The 26,800-nt window shown below is 46.5% G+C and overlaps 1 protein-coding gene across 2 annotated transcripts in view; it reads left to right on the top strand.

Annotated features, from left to right (window-relative positions):
• EPB41L4B (erythrocyte membrane protein band 4.1 like 4B) overlaps positions 1 to 26,800 on the top strand; it is a 574,953-nt gene that overhangs the window by 230,168 nt on the left and 317,985 nt on the right. For both annotated transcript variants that reach the window (XM_063922726.1, XM_063922725.1), the window contains one exon: positions 7,799 to 7,877. In XM_063922726.1, coding sequence (XP_063778796.1) covers positions 7,799 to 7,877 — 79 coding nt within the window. The remainder of the gene's footprint in view (positions 1 to 7,798; positions 7,878 to 26,800) is intronic.

Below are 26,800 nucleotides of genomic sequence, written 5' to 3'. Positions count from 1 at the left end.
GCATCAAGAGTAAGTGCGATGTCCATATCTGCCAGAAGAAGTTTATGGACGCGACAGTGGTCAGGTGATGCGGATTCCAAAAGGCATATGGAAGTATTGCCATATAAAGGAGAGGAATTATTTGGGGTCGGTCTTTCGGACCTGGTGGCCACGGCAACTGCCGGCAAATCCACTTTTTTACCTCAGACCCCCTCCCAACAAAAAAAGACACCGTCTTTTCAGCCGCAGTCCTTTCGCTCCTATAAAAACAAGCGAGCAAAAGGACAGTCTTATCTGCCGCGAGGCAGAGGAAAGGGTAAGAGAGGGCAGCAAGCAGCCCCTGTCCAGGACCAGAAGCCCGCCCCGGGTTCTACAAAGCCATCAGCATGACGCTGGGGCTTTACAAGCGGACTCAGGAGCGGTGGGGGGTCGACTCAAGATTTTCAGCAATCAGTGGGCTCGCTCACAGGTGGACCCGTGGATCCTGCAGATAGTATCTCAGGGTTACATGTTGGAGTTCGAAAGGTCTCCCCCTCGCCGGTTCCTAAAGTCTGCTTTACCAACGTCTCCCTCAGAAAGGACGACGGTATTGGAAGCCATTCACAAGCTGTATTCTCAGCAGGTGATAGTCAAGGTACCCCTCCTACAACAGGGAAAGGGGTATTATTCCACACTATTTGTGGTACCGAAGCCGGACGGTTCGGTAAGACCTATTCTAAACCTGAAATCCTTGAACCTGTACATACAGAAATTCAAGTTCAAGATGGAGTCACTCAGAGCAGTGATAGCGAATCTGGAAGAAGGGGACTTCATGGTGTCCCTGGACATAAAAGATGCTTATCTGCATGTCCCAATTTACCCCTCACACCAAGGGTATCTCAGGTTCGTGATACAAGACTGTCATTATCAGTTTCAAACGCTGCCGTTTGGTTTGTCCACGGCCCCTCGGGTCTTTACCAAGGTAATGACCGAAATGATGGTTCTTCTACGAAGAAAAGGCGTATTAATTATCCCTTACTTGGACGATCTCCTGATAAGGGCAAAGTCCAGAGAACAGCTGGAAGTCGGTGTAGCACTAACCCAGGTAGTGCTTCAGCAACACGGGTGGATTCTGAATCTTCCAAAATCTCAATTGACCCCGACAACACGTCTGCTGTTCCTGGGAATGATTCTGGACACGGTTCAGAAAAAGGTGTTTCTCCCGGAGGAGAAAGCAAGGGAGTTATCCGAACTTGTCAGGAACCTCCTAAAACCAGGAACTGTGTCAGTACATCAATGCACAAGAGTCCTGGGAAAGATGGTGGCTTCTTACGAAGCAATTCCATTCGGCAGATTCCATGCACGAACATTTCAGTGGGATCTGCTGAACAAATGGTCCGGATCGCATCTGCACATGCATCAGCGGATAACACTGTCACCAAGAACAAGGTTGTCTCTCCTGTGGTGGTTGCAGAGTGCCCATCTGTTAGAGGGCCGCAGATTCGGCATACAGGACTGGGTCCTGGTGACTACGGATGCCAGCCTACGTGGCTGGGGAGCAGTCACACAGGGAAGAAACTTCCAGGGCGTGTGGTCAAACCTGGAGACGTCCCTTCACATAAATATACTGGAGCTAAGAGCGATCTACAATGCTCTAAGCCTGGCAAAACCGCTGCTTCAGGGTCAGCCGGTGTTGATCCAGTCGGACAACATCACGGCAGTCGCCCACGTAAACCGACAAGGCGGCACGAGAAGCAGAAGAGCAATGACAGAAGCTGCAAGGATTCTGCGCTGGGCGGAAAATCATGTCATAGCACTGTCAGCAGTGTTCATCCCGGGAGTGGACAACTGGGAAGCAGACTTCCTCAGCAGACACGACCTTCACCCGGGAGAGTGGGGACTTCATCCAGAAGTCTTCCACATGATTGTGAACCGTTGGGAAAAACCAAAGGTGGACATGATGGCGTCTCGCCTCAACAAAAAATTGGACAGATATTGCGCCAGGTCAAGAGACCCTCAGGCAATAGCTGTGGACGCTCTGGTAACACCGTGGGTGTACCAGTCAGTGTATGTGTTCCCTCCTCTGCCTCTCATACCAAAGGTACTGAGAATTATACGGAAAAGGGGAGTAAGAACAATACTAGTGGCTCCGGACTGGCCAAGAAGAACTTGGTATCCGGAACTTCAAGAGATGCTCACGGAGGATCCGTGGCCTCTACCTCTAAGAAGGGATCTGCTTCAGCAGGGACCTTGTATGTTCCAAGACTTACCGCGTCTGCGTTTGACGGCATGGCGGTTGAACGCCGGATTCTAAAAGAAAAGGGCATTCCAGAGGAACTTATTCCTACCTTGATTAAGGCTAGAAAGGAAGTGACTGTACAACACTATCACCGCATTTGGCGAAAATATGTTGCGTGGTGTGAGGCCAAGAAGGCCCCAACGGAAGAATTTCAATTGGGTCGATTCTTACATTTCCTGCAAGCAGGATTGTCTATGGGCCTAAAATTGGGGTCCATTAAAGTTCAAATTTCGGCCTTATCAATCTTCTTCCAGAAGGAATTGGCGTCAGTGCCTGAAGTACAAACTTTTGTCAAAGGTGTACTACATATACAACCCCCAATTGTGCCTCCAGTGGCACCGTGGGATTTGAACGTAGTTTTGAATTTTCTCAAATCTCATTGGTTTGAGCCTCTAAAATCGGTAGATTTAAAATACCTTACATGGAAGGTAACCATGCTATTGGCCCTGGCTTCAGCCAGGAGAGTTTCAGAGTTGGCGGCTTTATCGTACAAAAGCCCATATCTGATTTTCCATACTGACAGGGCAGAACTGCGGACACGTCCTCATTTTCTCCCTAAGGTGGTTTCGGCTTTTCACTTGAACCAGCCTATTGTGGTGCCTGCGGCTACTAGCGACTTGGAGGACTCCAAGTTACTGGACGTTGTCAGAGCATTAAAAATATATATTTCAAGGACAGCTGAAGTCAGAAAATCTGACTCATTGTTTATATTGTATGCACCCAACAAGATGGGTGCTCCTGCGTCTAAACAGACGATTGCACGTTGGATCTGTAGCACAATCCAACTTGCACATTCTGTGGCAGGCCTGCCACAGCCTAAATCTGTAAAGGCCCACTCCACAAGGAAAGTGGGCTCATCTTGGGCGGCTGCCCGAGGGGTCTCGGCATTACAACTCTGCCGAGCAGCTACGTGGTCAGGGGAGAACACGTTTGTAAAATTTTACAAATTTGATACTCTGGCTAAGGAGGACCTGGAGTTCTCTCATTCGGTGCTGCAGAGTCATCCGCACTCTCCCGCCCGTTTGGGAGCTTTGGTATAATCCCCATGGTCCTGACGGAGTCCCAGCATCCACTAGGACGTTAGAGAAAATAAGAATTTACTTACCGATAATTCTATTTCTCATAGTCCGTAGTGGATGCTGGGCGCCCATCCCAAGTGCGGATTGTCTGCAATGTTTGTACATAGTTATTGTTACAAAAATCGGGTTATTACTATTGTTGTGAGCCATCTTTTCAGAGGCTACTTCGTGTTTGTTATCATACTGTTAACTGGGTTCAGATCACAAGTTGTACGGTGTGATTGGTGTGGCTGGTATGAGTCTTACCCGGGATTCAAGATCCTTCCTTATTGTGTACGCTCGTCCGGGCACAGTACCTAACTGAGGCTTGGAGGAGGGTCATAGGGGGAGGAGCCAGTACGCACCATGTGATCCTAAAAGCTTTATTTAGATGTGCCCTGTCTCCTGCGGAGCCCGCTATTCCCCATGGTCCTGACGGAGTCCCAGCATCCACTACGGACTATGAGAAATAGAATTATCGGTAAGTAAATTCTTATTTTTCCTGCGTTTCGCTGGAGAGATAATGCCTCCAACGTTCCAGGTAGCGTAGCGTAGACTAGGCATCCCCCGAGGAAACAGGGGAAAAAAGAAACGGCGACTTAAAGCATAAAAAAACAAAAAGAGGAACTTTTAGTACAACGACGCCAAAGGACATCATAAAATCTGGCCAATTTAGACAGTGCAGGACAGCGCTCAAAGGAGTTGGAGGAGGGTGCCAAACAGTGATGGAGGGAGGGATGGAGTATACGGGAGGGAGAAAAAGGAGCACATATGAAAAAAGGCATGCAAACGCTAGCATTTGATGCCAAACTTCCGAGCAAAAGCACACAAAATAACATAACAAAAAAGATACACATCCAGCCAGGAGGGGCGTATCCGTCTCCAATCCTCAAAGTGCAGCAAAGTACAACTGTATAACTGGGGCCCAAAGGTCCCGGCAGCGCATAGCGCAAAATGACACTAAAATAACATGCAATATATAGAAAATAAGCCACGAAATGTGAAAGATGGCAGCGGTATAAACTTAGAAATCACTAAACAGACATGAAAGTGTGCAAAACAGGAGGAACGTAGTGAGATAATTTAGAACATGGAGCACAGTCCCTCATTCTGCGGAATCAGAGATGTCTGCATCCTTGACCTGGGACAGCTCCTGGAGGTAGGCCAAAGCGTCAGGTGGGGTGGAGAAGTCCTTAAATGAAGTCCCATCATAAATGCGAAGCCCGGCAGGGTACAGTAGGCCAAATTTGCGCCCTTCAGTGACTAATCGAGAGCAGACAGGGGAAAAGGATTTCCTGGCCCGTGATAATTCAGCGGCGTAGTCTTGAAAAATATGAAGTTTATGTCCTTCCCATGACAAAGATTTGGCTTTGCGAGAGGCCGACCATATCTCCATTTTGTGTAGGTAATTTAAGCAGCGGAACAGGGTAACGCGGGGTCTCGGCCTGTTAGGGTCGGTGTTGGGCCCACCCTATGGACCCTTTCTATAACCATGTCCTGGCAAACCACCTCTATGCCTAAGAGCGAGGGTAGAGTGTTGTGGACAAAATGGGCCAAAGCGGGCCCCTTGATAGACTCAGGGAGGCCGACCAGCCTAATATTATTTTGACGCGATCTGTTCTCAATGTCGTCGATCTTGTTCCACAGCTGATAGGAATCATTAGTGAGGCGCTTCACAGTGTGCTGCAGATCTCCTATGTCATGGGAGGCTACACTAAGCTGTTCTGTGTTAGAAACCCTGTGGGTCAGATGTTGCAGCTGACTAGTGATATCAGCCACTGCTTTAGATAGAAGGGGAGTCATAGTAGCTGTAATGGCCGCCACCACCTCAGAATATGTCACAGGGGCATCACAGCCCGCACTCACGTGTCCCCCAGATGCAAGTCCCTCGGCCGCGGCTTTCTTGTGCAGGGGAGGTGCGCTCTCCACAGCAGAGTCTGCCTGCATGGTCCCCGCAGCCCGCCGCTTCTCCTGGCGTGGAGGCTGCGGCTGCTGTTGGTCCGGCTGGGGCTGCGGCATCAGCGGCGCTATAAAAAGCGGTCCATGTCACCGGCGGGAGGTGTAGGGGCACTGCGGGAGGGATCCGGGCGTCAAACGAGGCTTTAGAAGCCTTTTAAAAGGTAGCTGCAGAGGAGTGGGGGACGGAGCTCAAAACGGAGCTCAGGTCTCCATGAAGCCGGAACCGGAAGTCAACAGATTCTCTCTTCATCCTCTACGGATTTCATAGAAGAAGATGGCCTGCTAGTAAACAGACGCTCGCAAGATGGCTCCGAATGGTAATATCAGAAGCTTATTCTCATGCAGATCTCCCTACTCCGGCTAATGTCTCTGCTCACTCTACACGTAAGGTAGGTCCTTCATGGGCAGCACAACAGGGTGCTTCAGCAGAACAGATTTGTAAGGCAGCCACATGGTCTTCCATAAACACATTCATTAGACATTATGCCTTGGATACTTTTGCCTCTCATGACGCAGACTTCGGGCGAAAGGTCCTCCTGTGTAATCAGGAGCGTCCCCACCACTAAAACTGGCTTTGAGAATCCCAATGTTATCCTGTGGATAATCCTGTTGACCCAGCCAGAGAAATAGACGTTATGGTAAGAACTTACCGTTGATAACGTGATTTCTCTTATGTCCACAGGTATCCACAGGGGTCCCACCCTGACGCACCTGATTTGAGGATCTTGGCATTCACTAAACCTCTTCCCTCTTGTATGGAAGGGTGTGCATGTGTGTTCTTATCGCCTAAATAGGTTTCTACCTGATGCTCCTGCCTAAATCGCTGTGGAAAGAACTGATTTGACTGAGTCAGTGGGCGGGGCTATATAGTGAAGCCCCGATGCATCCTGGGAGGCCAGAAAGCTCGTGACCGTGTTGGTGCCATTTCCGCTGTCGTTCCGGCATATCCCAATGTTATCCTGTGGATACCTGTGGACATAAGAGAAATCACGTTATCAACGGTAAGTTCTTACCATAACGTCTATTTATGTGATAGGACTATTGCTTTTATGGACTCTGGACTACATGTTACTTTAGGACTACATGTTACATTATGAAAGAGCCAAGGTGGCAATATACTACTTGCCTACATAGAATTAACCTCTTTGGAGAAAAAAGGTGAATTTTCTCCCAGTGTGTTTCTATTGGCTGCATTTATATAGTTTATTGCACACATTCAGTGCACTACTTTTAACCTTGCTTGATTCGGGAAGCATGGATGGTGTAATGGTTAGCATTACTGCCTCACAGCACTGAGGTCATGGGTTCGATTCCCACATTATCCCTATCTGTGTTGAGTTTTTATATTCTCTCCATGCTTGCGTGGGCTTTCTCTTACGTCCTAGAGGATGCTGGGGTCCACATTAGTACCATGGGGTATAGACTCGTCCACAGGGAGTCATTGGCACTTTAAGAGTTTGAGAGTGTGGGCTGGCTCCTCCCTCTATGCCCCTCCTACCAGACTCAGTTTAGAAAATGTGCCCGGATGAGCTGGTCACAGCTAGGGGAGCTCCATAGGAGTTTCTTTATTTTTTTTTATTTTTTTTATAGAGTTTAGGCACAGGGAGGATGCTGGCAACAGCCTCCCTGCTTTGTGGAACTAAGGAGGGGAGTAGAGCCTTGTATGTGTGAGCTGGTATGAATCTCGCCACTTTCTGTGTTAAATCCTTCTCTTGAAGATGTCCGTTTACTCGGGCACAGTTTCTAGACGGAGTCTGGTAGGAGGGGTGTAGAGGGAGAAGCCAGCCCACACTCTCAAACTCTTAAAGTGCCATTGTCTCCTGGTGGACCCGTCTATACCCCATGGTACTAATGTGGACCCCAGCATCCTCTACGGACTACGAGAAAAGGATTTACCGGTAGGTAACCAAAATCCTATTTTTCCTTTAACCTATGTCATTCAATTTTGGTCTTCCTTAATGAGTTTTAATATTAGTTATAATTAATTAGTAAAATGCCAATACGTTAAGGATTCTTATCTCCAGTCTCCAAGTACACATCATGTTTTGTGGATTCTTTAATCATACACAGATTATTTAATCTATTTTGCTGGGTCAGTTGTTATGAGGGTTTCAGTTGAGAATCTCTGCTATACGTTATGAATATAATGTGTACCAGTGGTGACTTATTCCAATGTACTTTACACTACCCCCAATCATTGCTCACAGCTTTTGACAACATTTTCAGATGCCATCTTTCCAGCAGATTATTTTTAGAGGTACTATTGTGTACTATCATATGAACACATAATCTGTAGTTAATGTCAAAAGAGCAACAAAAGCTTGAAACTCCACAATGTTCTAGCGCTGGGAGCAATGGGAACATGTTTATTTAGTGGTTTGCTGTACAATTTGTTAAGCATATGTGCTGTCTAAATATTAAAATGTAGTATAGACAAAGTTCAATTGGTTAATTAAAACTGTTTTCCATATAAACTCTTTACTATCTGTGCACACATCATTAATTATTTTGTTTTATTTAACAGTTGGCCCTCCCTATACATTGCATTTTCGAATTAAATATTACTCCTCTGAACCAAACAATCTTCATGAAGAGTTTACAAGGTATGTACTGTACATGAAAGTATTTGCTGCATAGTTTTGGCAAACAATAACAAACTATTGCTTATGATCGGCTATAATATCATTATCCACAAAACAGAAAATATATTTAATTTTATCACTGCAGCCAAGGAAATTTGGATCTTGCAGAGGTCCAATCCATGGTAGAAGTGACTGAAATTGGCAAAACAAAAATCTAGTTTAGCTGCGGACGCGATGAGCCACACCATCCTGGGTGCTTCTTTTTTCATTCCTGTAAGCGATCCAATTGGAACCCTCCCAGTGTAACCTCTGCACATGGGAAGTCCTTGTATCGTAAAGGACAGCTCTTATCGCAAGAGCTGTACTTTGTGATTTTCTAGGTACATACCGGCGTTGTTAACGCCGGTATATGTACCTGATATATGGTGGCTGTAGTGTATCAACACTCTTATTTTCTCTCTGTATTATGCTTCTCTCGCATCTCTCCCTCCATACTGTCCTCCTCTTGCCACCTTCCTCCCTGCTTACTGTCCTCCTCATCTTGAGTTTACTACCTTTTAGCTTTCACTGATGCAGAATTTCAATTAAAGGAATGCAAATGTGTCCTGAGAAGATGTCCGTTACAGATTGGTTAATTCCGAATGAACTGACTAATCTGTAGTTGACCAGTCATCAATGTTGTTATCAAAGTTTTGCTGGAACATGTGAGTTTAAACACTACTTTAACTTGCAAAGCTGACTGTTTCCCCACTGCCCCAACAAGTTTTCCAACAGTTGCTGTGCTTGTTCATACTAGGGCAACTTGCCCATTTATAGTAGAAGTCTTTGTATGGGGACAAAATGGTAATAAACCTCTGTGCTTTATTTTTTGAGATTCTTACCATTAGAACAATACTTGAAGGGGCCCATATTCCATTCACCATTTATGTGGCTCACTGTATTTTTAAAGTCTATGGGGAGATGTATTAAGCCGTGGAGAAAGAGAGAAACAACTAACCAATCAGCTCCTGACTGCCATGTGTTTTAAAAAAAACCATGTGGTTGAAAAAAGAAAGTTGGGAGCCAATTGTTAGTTTCTCTCTCCACTTTATCACTCCAAGGCTAAGTACCTCTGCCCCCCTAGAAGTTTGAATATTCTCCAAATTTGAGGCACGCCAGATGGGAACTAGTTGAACTTTATTTATGCACATTAACTGGACTTGCACAACATGCAGATGTTTTCTCCAGATAAATTGAAGACATAGCAGTTCCTTTTTAGGATACAGAAATTTGCTAAAGGAAAAATCATAGCCACCCTCATATTTCCTTCTCATTCACCTCCTGAGTGACAATCACCTTTATATTCTTGAGTCGGTAAGCAGATCTAAAACTCCAAAATGTTGGGGTCCTATTTTTCTCTAACGTCCTAGTGGACACTGGGGAATGTACTTTAGTACCGTGGGGTATAGATCAGGTCCATAGGAGCCTGGCACTTTAAGAAATCAATAGTGTGTGCTGGCTCCTCCCCTCTATGCCCCTTCTGCAGATTCAGTTTAGAAAAATGTGCCCAAGGAGCCGGGTGCATTCCTCTGGAGCTCCAGAGAGTTTTCTTCAGAAATTTGATTTAGTTTGTTTTTTTCCGATAGTGGATTTTATAACTGAATTTTGCCAACTGGGCCACCCAACGCTGCTCCAGAGCGCCTAGTTTCGCAGTTTACAGATAGGCCAGGGGATTGTTATCCATGTAGATCTCCACATGGGTTGCGGTCAGATACTCTGCAAACTTCTCAGTCACTGCCCATACTTCAGCCAACAGTTCCAACTTGAAGGAACTGTAGTTATCCGGGTTCCTCTCTGTTTCCCTCAAACTCCGGCTACCATAGGTGATTACTCGTTCTTGGCCATCTTGTACTTGTGAAAGCACTGCTCCTAGCCCCTGTAGACTGCCATCGGTACAAAGCAGAAAAGGTTTTTCAAAATTGGCGTTTCCCAGAACCGTAGCTTCAGTGAGCTTTTTCTTCAGATGGCAGAACGCCTTCTCTTGTGCCTCACCCCAGGCTATTGCCTGCATTTTTTTGGTAGTGGGCACTCCTCAGAGCAGAGCGTGCAGTGGTTCAGCGATTTTTGCAAAATCTTTGATAAACCATCGATAGTACCCCACCAATCCTAGGAAAGTGTGTAGTTCAGTGATAGTAGTGGGCGTCTTCCACTCCTGGACTGCTGAAATCTTGCCAGGTGTAGGGCAGACTCCCTCTCTGGATACCACATGCCCCAAGTACTCCAAGCTTGATTTTAGAAGATGACACTTACGGGGCTTGAGCTTGAGCCCGTACTTATCCAGACGCTGTAACACCACATCCAGGTGTTCCAGATGTTCCTCTAGAGTGGAGGCAAACACGATAATATCATCCAGATATATCAGCATAGCTTCAAATTTCAAGCCTTCCAAACACCTCTCCATCATCCGCTGGATTATAGCTGGTGCATTAGTGAGTCCAAAAGGCATGCGCAAGAACTCAAACAACCCCGTCGGAGTTGTGAAGGTGGTCTTTTCTTGATCCTTTGTGTTAACTGCCACTTGCCAATGCCCACTGGCCAAGTCCAGAGTGGAAAAATACTGAGCATTTCCCAGGGCCGCCAAGGACTCCTCTATCCTAGGCAACGGATAGGCATCTCGAACGGTACAGCTGTTTAACCGCCAATAGTCCACACAGAATCGGATGGAACCATCCTTCTTCCGTACCAACATGATGGGAGCAGCCCATGGGCTCTTACTCTCACGAATGACCTGATTGTCCAACATCTGCCGCAACATCTTCTTCACCTCTTGATAGAGTTTGGGTGGGATAGGGCGATATCTCTCACGGATTGGAGGACTCTCCCCAGTGCGTATTTCATGCTGCAAATCTTCAGTATACCCGAAGTCCTCCTCATGCCGGGAAAACACCTTCCGTCGTTCCCATAGCATATGCTCCAATTTCTGCACCATAACGGGGCTACATTTGTCCAGACAGACATCCATCTGTTCTCGTATAACACGGCCACACCAATCCATACTGGGTTCTTCGTCCCTTTCCCGGCTCACTGCCATTGACCATGACCCTTGCTCGTCAGCATGCAGCAAGACCTGCTGACACCCCCCCCCCCCCCCCCCCCGAAACGCCATCGGACAGCCGTTACATTAGCAATAGTTGCTCCCGCAGGAATTATCTTGGTCTGGTCCGGTAGATTACAAAGCCGAACCAACACCTTGCTGTCTCTCACTACGGCCAGGGTTGATCCCAGAGTCTATTCCTAGGAATCCATTGGGTTCCACCATCACCTCGAACCCCTCCAGGCGTTGGTGAGTACGTACCTCGAGGGGAAGAATTACCTCCTGGCGGGGAGGTAACTCTGTCTGTTGCCGATGACTGGTCCTGATCGATCCAATGGGAATCTTCCAAATTTCCAGCCTCGCATATCCTCCCCACCTGCTGAAATGCCTGTTGCACCGGTCGTTGGATACCCAACTCTTTCCAATATTGCGGACCTCTTTCCTGGAACAAAAGCTGATTGAGATCCTGTAGGACGTTCATGCCAACAATTACCGGCCTGTGACTCAAACCCAAGCTTCCCACGACCAGTATTCCTTCCTTTCTTTCCTACTGCTTGTCCACAGATCGAGATCTCCATCCACACCACTCCGACAACTGGAATAGGAAGATTGTTGGCCGCCGTAAGAGTAACCCAGCTTTCCAACACAGAATCCTTCAGATGAGAATAGTGCTCCAGGAAACATGCCTCAGACATTCTGGTGACTTGCGAGCCAGTATCCAACAGGCACTTCTGCTCTTTTCCCCCCAAGACATCCAACCACAACGGGACACTCACCCTCTATGTCAGCTGAATCCACTATAGCTGTGCCTCCTCCGCTCATCTCCCCCGCGGGTGGTCCCGTCATCGCGAGGGTTTCTTGTTTAATAAAGGGTCCTGCCTAGGCTCAGTACATTTCCGGGCGATGTGCCCAAACCTGTTACAGCAATATCAGCGAGGTCCCCTACCTTCCCTAGGACGAGTGCCTCCAACGTTGGTTTGTGATACCCTTGGCAGCCTGCGTGACGCCCGATCTTCAGACCCACCATGACTTCTCCGTCTATGAACCTCATTCCGCAACTGGGAGATCTCCTCTTTCATTTCAAGAGTGACTTTGGCAAATGCCGCCTTAAGATCTTGGATACAGGCCTCCAAGGGGTTTGGTTCTCTACTCGCCACAGGGGCCGACACCGGTGTTAACCATTGCGGGGCCATAGCATATGGTCCAAAATTGGCGTCGCAATCCCTAGCGACAGCCTCCACTTGAACTTGATGAAAGGTCATCTTCTTGTCATTGGCAATCTTATCCAACAGGATCTGTCGAATGGGGATACTCCGAAGGCCGAGTGCAAAATGATCCCTCAGCTTTGGTTAACCAGTGACCCCAGACCTTCTGGGTCGCGCCGAGAGGTCTCGCCTAACATCTCTTGAAGCGCATTGGCAAATTGGGGTATAGACTCATCTTCCCTCTGAAATCGGTTGAACAACCGCTGACGCAGGGTCCCAGCAGATGAGGTGTTGACATAGGCACCATCGAGGATCGTGAGTACCTCATCTAACGTTTTCCGCTCCTCTTCTGGAACAAGGATAACGGACCGCCAGGCTTCTCCATCCAGTGTATTCAATGCCAAGTGCAGCTGCATTTCGGGGAGCACCCCATACAGCTGGATGATTCCGTCAAGCCTCTTCTTCCAGTCTTCCAGCGGCATGTTCCGTCCATCGTACCGAGGGGTATGCGTCAATGCTAGTCCAAAATTTAATTTCCTCTCCGTTTCCGGAGAAGAGTTGTTTTCAGTGTCCGACATCCTGCCGACTACGCCAAATGTAAGGATGTTGTGTGCGTTGTTATGCCTGCTGCTGTGCAGGTGTGACTCGCCTCTTACCGCTAGTCTCCTTCAGGTTCTGACCACGGAACCACTTCGGACCGGGAAGTACTCCAGTAACCAGGACGCAACGGTTGGGCCTTGATACCCAGATGCTGAGGGAAAAGAAGCACTGATCACACGGGGTATCAACTCTTTCCTGCGGCGAGGAAGAAGATACACAGAGATGGCCACGACTTTCACCGATTAGGTGAATGTCATCACTGGCCCTAAGGCCTCAGCCACCCAAATATCAGCTATTTGGCACTTGCGCACCAGATGAAGCGAGCTTCACTAGGCCTAGTGAAGACTTGTGGATCGGCGCCCAACACAGATCAAGACAAACACACAGAGGGGAATACTCACGTCGTCACACTTGTCAAGTTGCCGGTCAAGGATCGCTGCTCCTGAGGAGAGATGAACAGCAGCCTTCCTACAAACTAACAGATAGTCTAAACAATTAAACTGGCCTATGCTGCCATGAACCTTTGAACAAAACAAATGAGAGAGAACGGCTATAAATGTCCTCAGCTAGCAAAACAAGACACATTCAAGATACACAGTAATGACATAACAATGAGTTACCGTTATGCTGGTGTTGACAGGTCCTGCACGTCGGGCTGACCGACAAGTGCCTGTACTTATTCCCCATGCGCACACGCATATTGTGCGGCCTGTAGTGGACAGCCATCCACTTCAGGTATACGGGATGGTGAGGTACGTGGAGACGGGATCGTCTCTTCACAACCTTTCCTATCCCGAATGGAGTACAGAACGTGTGGGCCAGCCAGCCCTACACACCCAACCAACCACAGCCCAAGCGAGCTACCGTACAGCCCACTTGCTGCGGGAACCGAACCGGAAGGGTTCTGTACTATGCGTTCCCCTTGCGTAGATACTACTATGCCCCTAGTGTAGAAGTTCCGTTCCTACCCTGGACTGAGCCCAGTCCAAATGCACACCTGACAATGGGAATGAAATCCTTGGCTAGTGCAAAGATTCCAACTTCACATCTCACCCTTTATTTGTGACTAACTTGCGCCCGTGCCAAATGCCCGGAAGTGCCCACAGGCCTAGTGCCTGCCTACCCATGGGAATATAATCTTGGCCTAATACCAAGATTATTTATATGAATATTGGGTCCTATCTATAACACAGGCCTAGTGACTAAACGGTCACCCCAGGCCTAGCACCTGCCTAAAAGGGGGACCGTAACCTTGGCCTAACGCCAAGATTACTTGTTAATGCGGTGGCCCTTCCCTCCTAACTACTGCTCAGGCCTAGTGCCTGTTTGTGGCCACAGGACTAGAGCCTGCCTAATCAGGGGACAGTAACCTTGGCCTAACGCCAAGATTACTAGTTAATGTAGGTGCCCTTCACTCCTAACTACTGCTCAGGCCTATTGCCTGTTTGTGGCCACAGGCCTAATGCTTGACAATCCTGGTGGTCTAGGGAGGAAAGATTGCAGGAAGGTAGTACAGGCCTAAAGCCTCTTACCCGGATCGGTGGGAGAGGCTGCAGAGGGGAGCTTTGTCAGCTCTTTTGCATCCCTCACTCTGCAGCACACTCCACCGGTCATCCGCTGCTAGACTTCGGGCTCCACCTCTTCTTTCTTCCCAGTGCTGCCTCTTCTGTCTTCTCTCTTCTCTGCCGGTTCTTCCTTCTTCTCCGCCGCTGGTCTTCGTCCGCCGTCTTCTGGAGCTCTTCTCTGCTCTGGCTCCGGCGCGCAACAACTGAGCTCCGATGCCGCCCAGCGCCTGATATAAGACGCTGGGAGGAGGTGGAGCAATGACGCGGCAGACTCCTATTGGTCCACCGCGACGAGCACGGATTGGCCCGCCTCGGCGGACGAGCACGGATTGGCCCGCCGCAGCGGCCTCCCATTGGACGCCAAGCCGTGAGCCGGGATTGGCTCACGATCGGCGCCCAGTTCAAATCCTAGCGCGCTGATTGGAGGAACCCGGATCCTTTCGGATCCAAGTTCCTCCGCGTTCAGGCCCTGTTGCTGTCCTGCTGCCTCCCGACGCCAGCCGCCAGCCTCACATTGTCATATGTTGACTGTCATTATCATTACTATTAAATCATTATTAGTATTATTGTTTATCATTATTTCTCTTACATCCTAGAGGATGCTGGGGACTCCGTAAGGACCATGGGGTATAGACGGGCTCCACAGGAGACATGGGCACTATAAAGAACTTTAGGTGGGTGTGCACTGGCTCCTCCCTCTATGCCCCTCCTCCAGACCTCCGTTAGATCCTGTGCCCAGAGGAGACTGAGGTCATTACAGGGGAGCTCTCCTGAGTTTCTCTGAAAAATAATTTTGTTAGGTTTTTTATTTTCAGGGAGCACTGCTGGCAACAGGCTCCCTGCATCGTGGGACTGAGAGGAGAGAAGCAGACCTACTTCAATGCTAGGCTCTGCTTCTTAGGCTACTGGACACCATTAGCTCCTGTCAAAGTCGAAAAATATCATAATGCATATACCTTGTACTAACCCCATGCACATGCCCGCTGCTCGTGCACTCAGTCCGCCGTGCGTGCACATATCCGCAATTTGCGTAGGATCGCTCCGGCGATCATGCACATGATATGGGTATTTACGGCAGAGTTTGTGAGCGTGTAGCGTGTTATTAGAACATTGCATATTTAACCCATATAGCGTATATTTTAGATATAGTTCCCCTAGACCATGTCAGCAAGTTCTATTAGTTTAAACAGTTCCTGGACAGAGAGATTCGCCTTGGCATGATAGGAAGGGTCAGATAAAGGTTGGAAGGTGATGTCTAATATCCAGCTTTAGGGTATTTTGAGGGTAACATTCCGTGTTAGTTAGAGAAAGATCGCTTGTTCCTGCGTATAGTTATGTGCAAAAGTAGATTATGAACATTAACTATATTTACTGTAAATTACATATGCGGCGGGAATCCAGAGGATACCACCCACAAGAGCAGTTGGAAGAGACATCGCCCACCTTTTCAAATCCACCTATGACCTTTGCTGTAATGTGGAGACATATCTCTGTGTCCAATGAACAATGAGATTACAGTGACCATTGTATTGTGTATGCATGTTGTGTATAAAAGGACCATTGTTGCCTGGCCAGTCAGAAGACTCTAAACGCTATCTGTATGACCAGCGGAGGACCGAGCTCGGGTTGCGCTTGCGAATATTCTCACATACGTACATTCTCTGTAGCCATTATTCTGTTTAGATTTACTTGTTAGCCTGTAGTGTATAAATTGTATTGTTTGTATCTTTAGGAATCAATCCACGGTGACCTTAGAACCCTGTGGTTTAAACTACAAACAGTGTTGTGTTTTCACTTTCCTGCATGGGCTTTAAAGTAGATTTATCTGTATATGGTGTATAAGCATTGATAAGGTGTACGCACTGCGGGTACTTTGTATCACCAGCGCTACGTAAGGTTTAAAGGTATAATATCGTTGCAGTACTTTGCTGCCAAAGGTTTAAAGTGTAAGCATATCACTACATTGTATCATTAACAAGGTTTAAAGGTTATCAATTGTGTGTGCGCTCGCTGTGTGTATTCCGTACACTCAGCGCGGCGTGCGTACACCAAGTGGGTACCACGTGCAGGACTCTGTACGCAAATAGCGTGCAAAGTGCGTAGCACGTGCATGTAGTCTAGTGGCCATAGCGGCTCAACAGTAATAGTGTACAAAGGGGTATAGCTTTGCGGTCTAAGATAATACCGACATTATCACTCCAGAGGGTCGGAACGCAGGTCTCAGCCTCGCCGTTCGTCCCGGAGCCGCGCCGCTGTCCCCCTCACAGAGCTGGAAGATAGAAGCCGGGTGAGTATCAGAAGAAAGAAGACTTCAAAGGCGGCTGAAGACTTCAGATCTTCTCCGAGGTAACGCGCAGCGAAAACGCTGCGCGCCATTGCTCCCACACACACACACACAGCGGGCACTGAAGGGTGCAGGGCGCAGGGGGGGAGGCACCCTGGGCAGCAATATTAAACCTCTTTGGACTGGCAAAAGTATATAGATATACTGGGGAGGCCGTATATAAAATGATCCCCCACCAGTATTGTGAATTTGAGCGGGACTGAAGCCCGACGCTGAGGGGGCGGGACTTGATCCTCCAGCACTAACCAGCGCCATTTTCTCCACAGCACACTGCAGAGAAGCTGGCTCCCCGGACTCTCCCCTGCTGAACACGATGACAGAGGGCAAAAAAGAGGGGGGGGGGCACATTTAATTGACGCAGTGAGTGTATATACATGTATTGGTATAAAAGCACTGTTTAACTGGGAATTCTGTTTCCAGAGTCAGGTGGCGCTGGGTGTGTGCTGGCATACTCTCTCTCTCTCTCTCTCTGTCTCTCCAAAGGGCCTTAGTGGGGAATTGTCTCCATATAAATATATCCCTGAGTGTGTGGGGGTGTCAGTACGTGTGTGTCGGCATGTCTGAATCGGAAGGCTCATCTAAGGAGGAGGTGGAGCAAATGATTGTGGTGTCTCCGTCGGCAACGCCGACACCTGATTGGTTGGACATGTGGAATGTTTTAAATGCAAATGTGACTTTATTATATAAGAGATTAGACAAAGCAGAGTCCAGGGATAATACAGGGAGTCAATCAATGGCTTTGACAGTGTCACAGGGCCCTTCAGGGTCTCAAAAACGTCCCCTATCCCAATTAGCAGACACAGATACCGACACGGATTCTGACTCCAGTGTCGACTACGATGATGCAAGGTTACACCCAAGGGTGGCCAAAAGTATTCATTATATGATTATTGCAATAAAAGATGTTTTGCATATCATAGATGACCCCTCTGTCCCTGACACGAGGGTACACATGTTTAAGGAAAAGAAACCTGAGGTAACCTTACCCCCATCTCATGAGCTGAATGCGTTATTTGAAAAGGCTTGGGGAACTCCAGACAAGAAACTGCAGATTCCCAAAAGAATTCTTATGGCGTATCCTTTCCCTGCACAGGACAGGGTACGGTGGGAATCCTCGCCCAGGGTGGACAAGGCTTTAACACGCTTATCCAAGAAGGTGGTGCTACCGTCTCCAGACACGACAGCCCTCAAGGATCCTGCTGATCGCAGACAGGAAACGACTTAAAAATCAATTTATACACATACGGGTGCTTTACTAAGACCGGCAATAGGGTTTGTAGTGCGGTAGCAGCTTGGACAGATACCTTGTCAGCTGACATTGATACCCTAGATAGGGATACCATTTTATTGACCTTAGGTCATATTAAAGACGCAGTCTTATATATGAGAGACGCTCAGAGAGACGTTGGGCTTCTAGGTTCAAGAGCCAAAGCCATGGCGATTTCTGCTAGGTGAGCCCTGTGGACCCGCCAATGGACGTGTGATGTCGACTCAAAGAAGCATATATAAGTTTTACCTTACAAAGGTGAGGATTTATTTGGGGAAGGTCTTGCTGACCTTGTTTCCACAGTTACCGCGGGTAAATTTACTTTTTTACCTTATGTTTCCCTACAGCAAAAGAAAACGACGCAATATCAGATGCAGTCCTTTCGGTCGCATAAGTCCGAAAGAGGTCGTGGCTCTTCCTTCCTCAGCAGAGGTAAGGGTAGAGGGAAAAAACTGTCGGCTACGGCTAGTTCCCAAGAGCAGAAGTCCTCCCCGGCTTCTACGAAATCCACCGCATGACGCTGGGGCTCCACTGAGGGAGTCTGCGCCGGTGGGGGCACATCTTCGACTCTTCAGCCATGTCTGGGTTCAGTCAGACGTGGATCCTTGGGCAATGGAAATTGTATCCCAGGGTTACAAGCTGGAATTCGATGACGTGCCTCCTCGCCGGTTTTTCAAATCGGCTTTACCAGCTTCTTCCCCAGAAAGGGAGATAGTTTTAGCTGCAATTCAAAAATTGTGTCAACAACAAGTGGTTGTCGAGGTTCCCCGGGTTCAACAGTTAAAAGGGTACTATTCAACCCTATCTGTGGTTCCGAAACCGGATGGCTCGGTCAGACCCATTCTAAATGTAAAATCCCTAAATCTGTACTTGAAAAAGTTCAAATTCAAGATGGAATCGCTCCTGGCAGTAATCTTTAGCCTGGAAGGGGGTGATTTTATGGTGTCACTGGACATAAAGGATGCATACCTTCATGTCCCCATATATCCCCCTCATCAGGCGTACCTGAGATTCGCTGTACAGGACTGTCATTACCAGTTTCAGACGTTGACGTTTGGGCTTTCCACGGCCCGAGGATTTTCACCAAGGTAATGGCGGAAAAGATCGTGCTCCTGCGTCGGTAGGGAGTCGCAATTATCCTATACTTGGACGATCTCCTGATAAAAGCGAGATCGAGAGATCAGTTGCTGAAAAGCGTGGCGCTCTCCCTGGGATTGCTGAAGCAACATGGATGGATTCTAAATCGACCAAAGTCACAGGTGGTTCCAAGAACTCGGCTATCGTTCTTAGGCATGATTCTGGACACGGAACAAAAGAGGGTTTTTCTCCCAACGGAAAAAGCCCAGGAACTCCAGAACATGGTCAGAGCCCTGTTAAAATCGAAAAGTGTGTCGGTCCAGTCCGGGTCCCATCTCCAAATTCATCAGAAAATAAGCCTGTCCCCCAGGGCCAGGGTGTCTCTCCTGTGGTAGCTGCAGAGTGCTCATCTTCTAGAGGGTCGCAGGTTCGGCATTCTAGACTGGGTTCTGGTGACCACGGACGCGAGCCTCCGAGGTTGGGGAGCAGTCACACAAGAAAGAAACTTTCAGGGGATATGGTCAAGCCAGGAGGCTTGTCTACACATCAACGTACTGGAATTGAGGGCCATATACAACGGCCTACGTCAAGCGGAGAATCTTCTTCGCGACCTACCGGTTCTGATTCAATCAGACAACGTCACAGCTGTGGCTCATGTAAACCGCCAAGGTGGAACAAGGAGCATAGTGATAATGGCGGAAGCCACCAGGATTCTGCGCTGGGCAGAAAATCACATAAGCGCTTTGGCAGCAGTCTTCATTCCGGGATTGGACAACTGGGAAGCAGACTTCCTCAGCAGACACGATCTCCATCCAGGAGAGTGGGGACTTCATCAAGAAGTTTTTGCAGAGATAACAAGTCATTGGGGACTTCCTCAAATAGACATGATGGCTTCACGTCTCAACAAGAAGCTTCGGAGGTATTGTGCCAGGTCAAGGGACCCTCAGGCAGTAGTAGTGGACGCCCTAGTGACACCTTGGGTGTTTCAGTCGGTCTATGTGTTCCCTCCTCTTCCATTCATCTCAAAGATATTGAGAATCATAAGACGAAAAAGAGTGCAGACAATACTCATTGTTCCAGATTGGCCTTGAAGGGCCTGGTATTCATATCTTCAGGAAATGCTCACAGAAGATCCATGGCCTCTTCCTCTCAGAGAGGACCTGTTGCAACAGGGGCCCTGTGTGTTCCAAGACTTACCACGGTTACGTTTGATGGCATGGCGGTTGAACACTGAATCCTAGCTGGGAAAGGCATTCCGGAAGAAGTCATCCCTACTTTGATAAAGGCTAGGAAGGAAGTGACCGCGAAACATTATCACTGTATCTGAAGAAAGTATGTATCTTGGTGTGAATCCAAGAATGCTCCTACGGAAGATTTCCATCTGGGCCGTTTTCTCCACTTTCTACAGACAGGATTGGATATGGGCCTGAAATTAGGCTCCATTAAGGTACAGATTTCGGCCCTATCAATTTTCTTTCAGAAGGAATTGGCTTCTCTCCCAGAAGTTCAGACTTGTGTAAAGGGAGTGCTGCACATACAGCCTCCTTTTGTGCCTCCAGTGGCACCATGGGACCTTAACGTGGTGTTACAGTTCCTAAAATCTTACTGGTTTGAACCTCTTCAAACGGTTGAGTTAAGGTTTCTCACTTGGAAGGTGGTCATGTTGTTGGCCTTGGCATCTGAAAGTCGGGTGTCCGAATTGGCGGCTTGGTCGCACAAAAGCCCCTATCTGATTTTCCATGTGGATAGAGCAGAATTAAGGACTCGTCCTCAATTTTTGCCTAAGGTGGTTTCATCGTTTCATATGAACCAACCTATTGGGGTACCTGTGCCTACGAATGACTTGGAGGATTCCAAGTCCCTGGATGTAGTCAGGGCCGTAAAAATGTATGTTGCCAGGACGGCTCAGGTTAGGAAAACAGAGGCACTGTTTGTCCTGTATGCAGCCAACAAGGTTGGCGCTCCTGCTTCTAAGCAGACTATTGCTCGCTGGATCTGTAACACGATTCAGCAAGCTCATTCTACGGCTGGATTGCCGTTACCAAATTCGGTAAAGGCCCATTCCACTAGGAAGGTGGGCTCTTCTTGGGCGGCTGACTGAGGCGTCTCGACGTTACAGCTTTGCCGAGCGGCGACTTGGCCGGGATCAAACACTTTTGCAAAATTCTTCAAGTTTGATACCCTGGATGATGAGGACCTTATGTTTGCTCAATTGGTGTTGCAGGGTCATCTGCACTCTCCCGCCCGATCTGGAGCTTTGGTATAATCCCCATGGTCCTTACGGAGTCCCCAGCATCCTCTAGGACGTAAGAGAAAATAAGGTTTTAAACCTACCGGTAAATCTTTTTCTCCTAGCCCGTAGAGGATGCTGGGCGCCCGTCCCAGTGCGGACATATTTCTGCAAGGCTTGTATATTGTTATTGCTTACATAAGGGTTATGTTACAGTTAAGATCAGTCTTTGGCTGATGCTGTTTTGTTGATACTGTTAACTGGTTGCGTATATTCCATGTTATACGGTGTGGATGGTGTGGGCTGGTATGAATCTTGCCCTTAGGTTAACAAAAATACTTTCCTCGTACTGTCCGTCTCCTCTGGGCACAGTTCTTTAACTGAGGTCTGGAGTAGGGGCATAGAGGGAGGAGCCAGTGCACACCCATCTAAAGTCTTTAGAGTGCCCATGTCTCCTGTGGAGCCCGTCTATACCCCATGCTCCTTACGGAGTCCCCAGCATCCTCTACGGACTAGGAGAAAACAATTTACTATATATAATATACAGGTCTGGACATGTCACAATGTAATATACAGTAATATATGGTGTGCAGCTATATAAACGTTTTAATACACAGTAATATGTGGTATGCATGCAGCAATATACACATTGTAATACACAGTAATATGTGGTATGTATACAGTGCTATACACGTAATACACAGTAATATATGGTCTGTATGCAACAATATACACTGTTTAATACACAGTAACATATGGCATGCATGCAGCGATGTATACGGTGTAATATACAGTAATCTATGGTATGCATCTATATAAACGGTTTAATACACAGTTATATATGGTATGTATACAATGATATAAATGGTGTAAATCTTTTTTCGTTAATATACATGTCTGGACATGTCATGATGTAATATATAGTAATATATGACGCAGCTTTATAAACGGTTTTATACACAGTAATATGTGATGTATACACAGTGCTATACACGCTGTATTACACAGTAATATATGGTCTGTATGCAGCGATATACACTGTTTAATACACAGTGACATATGGCATGTATGCAGCGATATATATGGTGTAATATACAGTAATCTATGGTATGCAGTGATATAAACGGTTTAATACACAGTTATATATGATATGTATACAGCAATATATACATTGTAATACACAGTAATACCTGTATGTGGTATTTGGTGTAAATCTTTTTTTCCCCGTTAATATACAGGTCTGGTCATGCCTTATATTCTAAAATATCAAGAAAACAGTAACAATTTTATCACATACTCAGGGGCAGATGTATTAACCTGGAGAAGGCATAAGGAAGTGATAAACCAGTGATATGTGCAAAGTGATGAAGGCACCAGCCAACCAGATCCTAACTGTTAATTTACATATTGGAGCTGATTGGCTGGTGCCTTTATCACCTTGCACATATCACTGGTTTATCACTTCCTTATGCCTTCTCCAGGTTAATACATCTGCCCCTCAGACCTTTATGGTACATATCAGCAGTGTTACAATATAATATGCATAGTTGATAAACTGAGTACATATGATGTGATGAACTGATATTCTATAAGCCACAATAACGTTTGTGTCTTTCATTTAACATGGTTTTCATATGTATGTCAGTGTGAGATCGCTCTATTTCTCAATGTAAAATCTTTATTAATGCAAAATGGTTTGTCTATGTGTACTGGTCAATAATAGTTGGTGGAGCATCCCTCCACCAATTGGTGAGGGAGCCCACTCGGAAAGACGCAATATTAGACTTAATACTTATAAATGGAGACAGATTATCGGACGTAAAAGTGGGTGAAAACCTGGGATCCAGTGATCATCAAGCAGTTTGGTTCAGCATTAAGACAGAGACTACCTCGTCCCATACAAAAACAAAGGTGTTGGATTTTAGGAAGGCTGATTTTGTAGGGATGGGAAAATGTGTAAGTGATTCTTTGGCAGAGTGGAGGAACTTGGAAACAGTGCAGGAGAGGTGGGAAACATTAAAATGTGCAATATTGAAGGCAACAGACCTTTGTATCAAAACTGTTAGGAAAAACACAAGGAAAAGGAAGCCAGTGTGGTTTGCAAAAGAAGTAGCAAATATTGTGAGAGCAAAAAAGATGGCTTTTAGGAAATATAAGCAGACACAAAATAATGAAGACAAAAAGATATATCTTGTTAGACAGAAGGAGACAAAGAAGGTAATCAGATGTGCAAAGGCACAAGCTGAGGAGAAAATGGCCCAGTCAGTGGGTAAAGGAGGCAAAACTTTTTTTAGGTATATAAGCGAAAGGAGAAAAACAAAAGGCGGAATTATAAAACGAAGGACGGACACTGGGAGTCTTGTTGAAGGAGACAATTTAATAGCAGATCATCTTAATTATTATTTTTGCTCAGTATTTACTACTGAAAGAGAGGGGAAGGGGCCACAGTTAAGTTGCAGGGATATTCAGGAAAATGAAACAAGTACATTTACAGAGGAGAAGGTCCTAACAGAACTCTCAAAGCTGAAAGTGGACAAATCTATGGGGCCAGATGGGATACATCCAAGGATACTAAAAGAACTTAAAGAGGTGCTGGTAGCACCATTGACAGAATTATTCAACCAGTCATTAGCTACAGGAGTAATTCCAGGGGACTGGAAAAGAGCAAACATAGTCCCACTGCACAAAAGTGGAAGCAAGGAAGAGGCAAACAACTACAGACCAGTGAGTCTTACATCAGTAGTAGGGAAATTGATGGAAACACTCTTAAAAGAAAGAGTTGTAGATTATCTCAAATCCGGCAATTTACTGGATCCCAAACAGCATGGATTCACTGGGGGGAGATCATGTCAAACAAATCTTATTGACTTTTTTTATTGTGTGACTAAAGTGATGGATAAAGGTGGAGCCATGGATATAGTGTCAAAGTCAGAAAAATATCTCTATGCACACTACCATATTTGCACCTCACACAGGTCCGTGCTGCGCATGCGTACGCTCTCCCGTACGTGCGCATACTCACAGTCGCGGGCACCCGCAGGCGCATGGTATGCGTATTTACGGTAGAGTTTATGCGATCGTAGCGTGCGACTCAATCATTACATATTTTCACTAATAAGGTATTTTATAGATCATGGTCCCTTTGATAGATTCTGAAAGTTTGGTTAATATAGAATGTTCATGAACAGAGAAATCCCTCTTTGTTTGATACGAAGGGTCAGACAGGAGTAATACAGTGGTGTTTAGTATCCATCGGAAGAATATTTAATTAGAAATATTCCGGTGTTGGTTTGAAGCAGATCAATCGCTCGTGCGAATAGTTATGGACATAAGAAGTTTATGAACATTTACTTTATTTGCACTTTATTACCCATGCGGCGGGAAACCCAGTTTCCCTCCCACCTGAGCAGTTGGAAATAGTCACAGCCCACCTGTATGAATCAACCTATGACCTTTTGTTATAATGCGAAGCCGAATTCCTGTGTCCAATGAACAATGAGATTGTAGGGACCATTGAATTGTATTGTGTGTGGGGCATAAATAGGCAGGCCGACCGTATCCAGTTCACTCTCTTCAACGGTTCTCATTGCTGATAATCGGGAGCTGGATATCGAGGCGCATGCGATCGTTCCCCTTGTGCGTAAGTTTTCTCCGTAATCATATTGTCTTACTGTGAGCCATCTCTCTCTCTCTCTCTATCTCTCTCTCTCTCTCTACTCTTTCTCTCGTATTTTCCTTTAATTGTATTGTATTGTATTTCCCGTGTAGTTATCTGGTTAGTTGGTCTATGTTATATTGTAGTGTATCATTTGTACTGTGATTCCTTTTTCAAGTATAATAGTTATAATACATATAATAGGTTTTGGACCCTAAGCCCAGGTATCTGTGTATTCTTTATAGGGTTAAGTATTCTCTGAGCGTCGGTGACGCTCAAGCAGCTTTGTAGTTAATCAGGTTACACCAGGTTGCACTTACACTCTGTCTCTACACTAAGGTATACTGTGTATCTCATTGTTAAAGGTATAGATATAAAGGTTTTAACGTTGTAAGCGTCTGCACCGCTGGTGATCTCCTCGTGGTCCTGGGCGTACGCTACGCTATAGCGAATCATTACGTTAGTCGGCAGCCAATAGCGTGCCTGCCTGTGATCACTGGGCCGTAAGCGAACGTGACGCTTGAGCGTCTCGACTACGGTTGAGCGATCGCTACACAACTTGCGTACCCTTATGGTACTTCTTACGTAGATAGCGTACAGTGTTCTTAGACCTCTTAAGGTGTTTTATATACGATAAATATTTAGCTTTATCAATTGGCGGCTCGCCCGTCCTTCACATATCTGCACTAGGTAGATCAGCAGACATTATCCCTCAGCAAAGGGCGGGAGGTTGTATCCCTCGTAGTGCTGACAGGATAAGCGTCTGCTTCGCTTAGGTAAAGAGTGCTGAAGGAATCCGGGAACCGGAGGTAAGAACAAAACGCTAGTGCCTTTTAAAACTGTTTATTTTTCTGTCTTGCGTACACACGCACGCACACATATATATATCTGCATTTCTTTTTCTTTTTCATTTTCGTATATCACTCTCCTGTCTGCCAGTTTTATAGTTGATAGAAGTGCTAAAAGAGATTTGCCGTTATTTCATAGTTTAAGAGTAAAGGTAATATAGTTAAAAGATAGACAAACACACAGTTTTGCCTGGGAGATAAGGCGAAGTCAGTGTGTTGTGTGGTAGATGATCAAGGATCATCTACATTGATAAAAGTATAAATTGTGTTACGGTGGATCTTTGCTTTGCGTATACGTGTCTCTAACAAAGACTTGCGTACGCAATCCAAAGGCCGACGCACGCAGCGTATATTACGCAACGGAGCGTCCGGTTACGCCCACGTAGCTCAAGTCACGATAAGTTGATAAATAACGCAAAGCGATAAATAACGCGAGGCGAGAAATAACGCAAGTCTATTTTTGGGTGTCCGAAATTTAATTAACAGATCCTGCTCCTAATTGGTAACACACCTGATCTAAAGAAAAATTTCTGCGCAGAAATAGAAATAGAAACAAAAGTGTACATGTGATGAGTGAGTGTTTTTACAATTTTTAAAGGTTGAACCACAAGAAAAGTCGAGTACTCGTGAGGTACATGCGTGTAAGTGACGTGCACGGTGGCTAGGGAGGCATCCCTAGTTAAATATACAATTTTGAGCATTAGAGTATAGCAGACCAGGAGGTCATACTGTAACAAGACCAGGAGGTCATACTGTAACAAGACCAGGAGGTCATAGCAGACCAGGAGGTCCAGGTACAGCCGACAAGGAAGTCCGCTATACAGTTCACAGGCACAACACCGAAAAGGGTTGGTGCAACACCCATATAGGCCATATAAGCTCTTGCTGAAGGAATTCGCAGTCGTAAGTTTCGATTCCATTGGTCTTTCCGTACATAAGCTTAGTTGTTTGTGTACTGAACGACTGGACCGCACGTAATTGTGTACATTAGTTAGTAATCTGACCTAATACCATTAGAGTAAAGGGGTCACAAACGCTATTTGTACACTCTAACGTGATTTGTGTAATTTTTTTTATTTT

The sequence above is a fragment of the Pseudophryne corroboree genome, chromosome 5, assembly GCF_028390025.1.
Source record: "Pseudophryne corroboree isolate aPseCor3 chromosome 5, aPseCor3.hap2, whole genome shotgun sequence".
Lineage (NCBI taxonomy): Eukaryota > Metazoa > Chordata > Amphibia > Anura > Myobatrachidae > Pseudophryne > Pseudophryne corroboree.
Note: the sequence above shows the minus strand (reverse complement) of the source record. Positions and strands in the feature narration are given on the sequence as shown.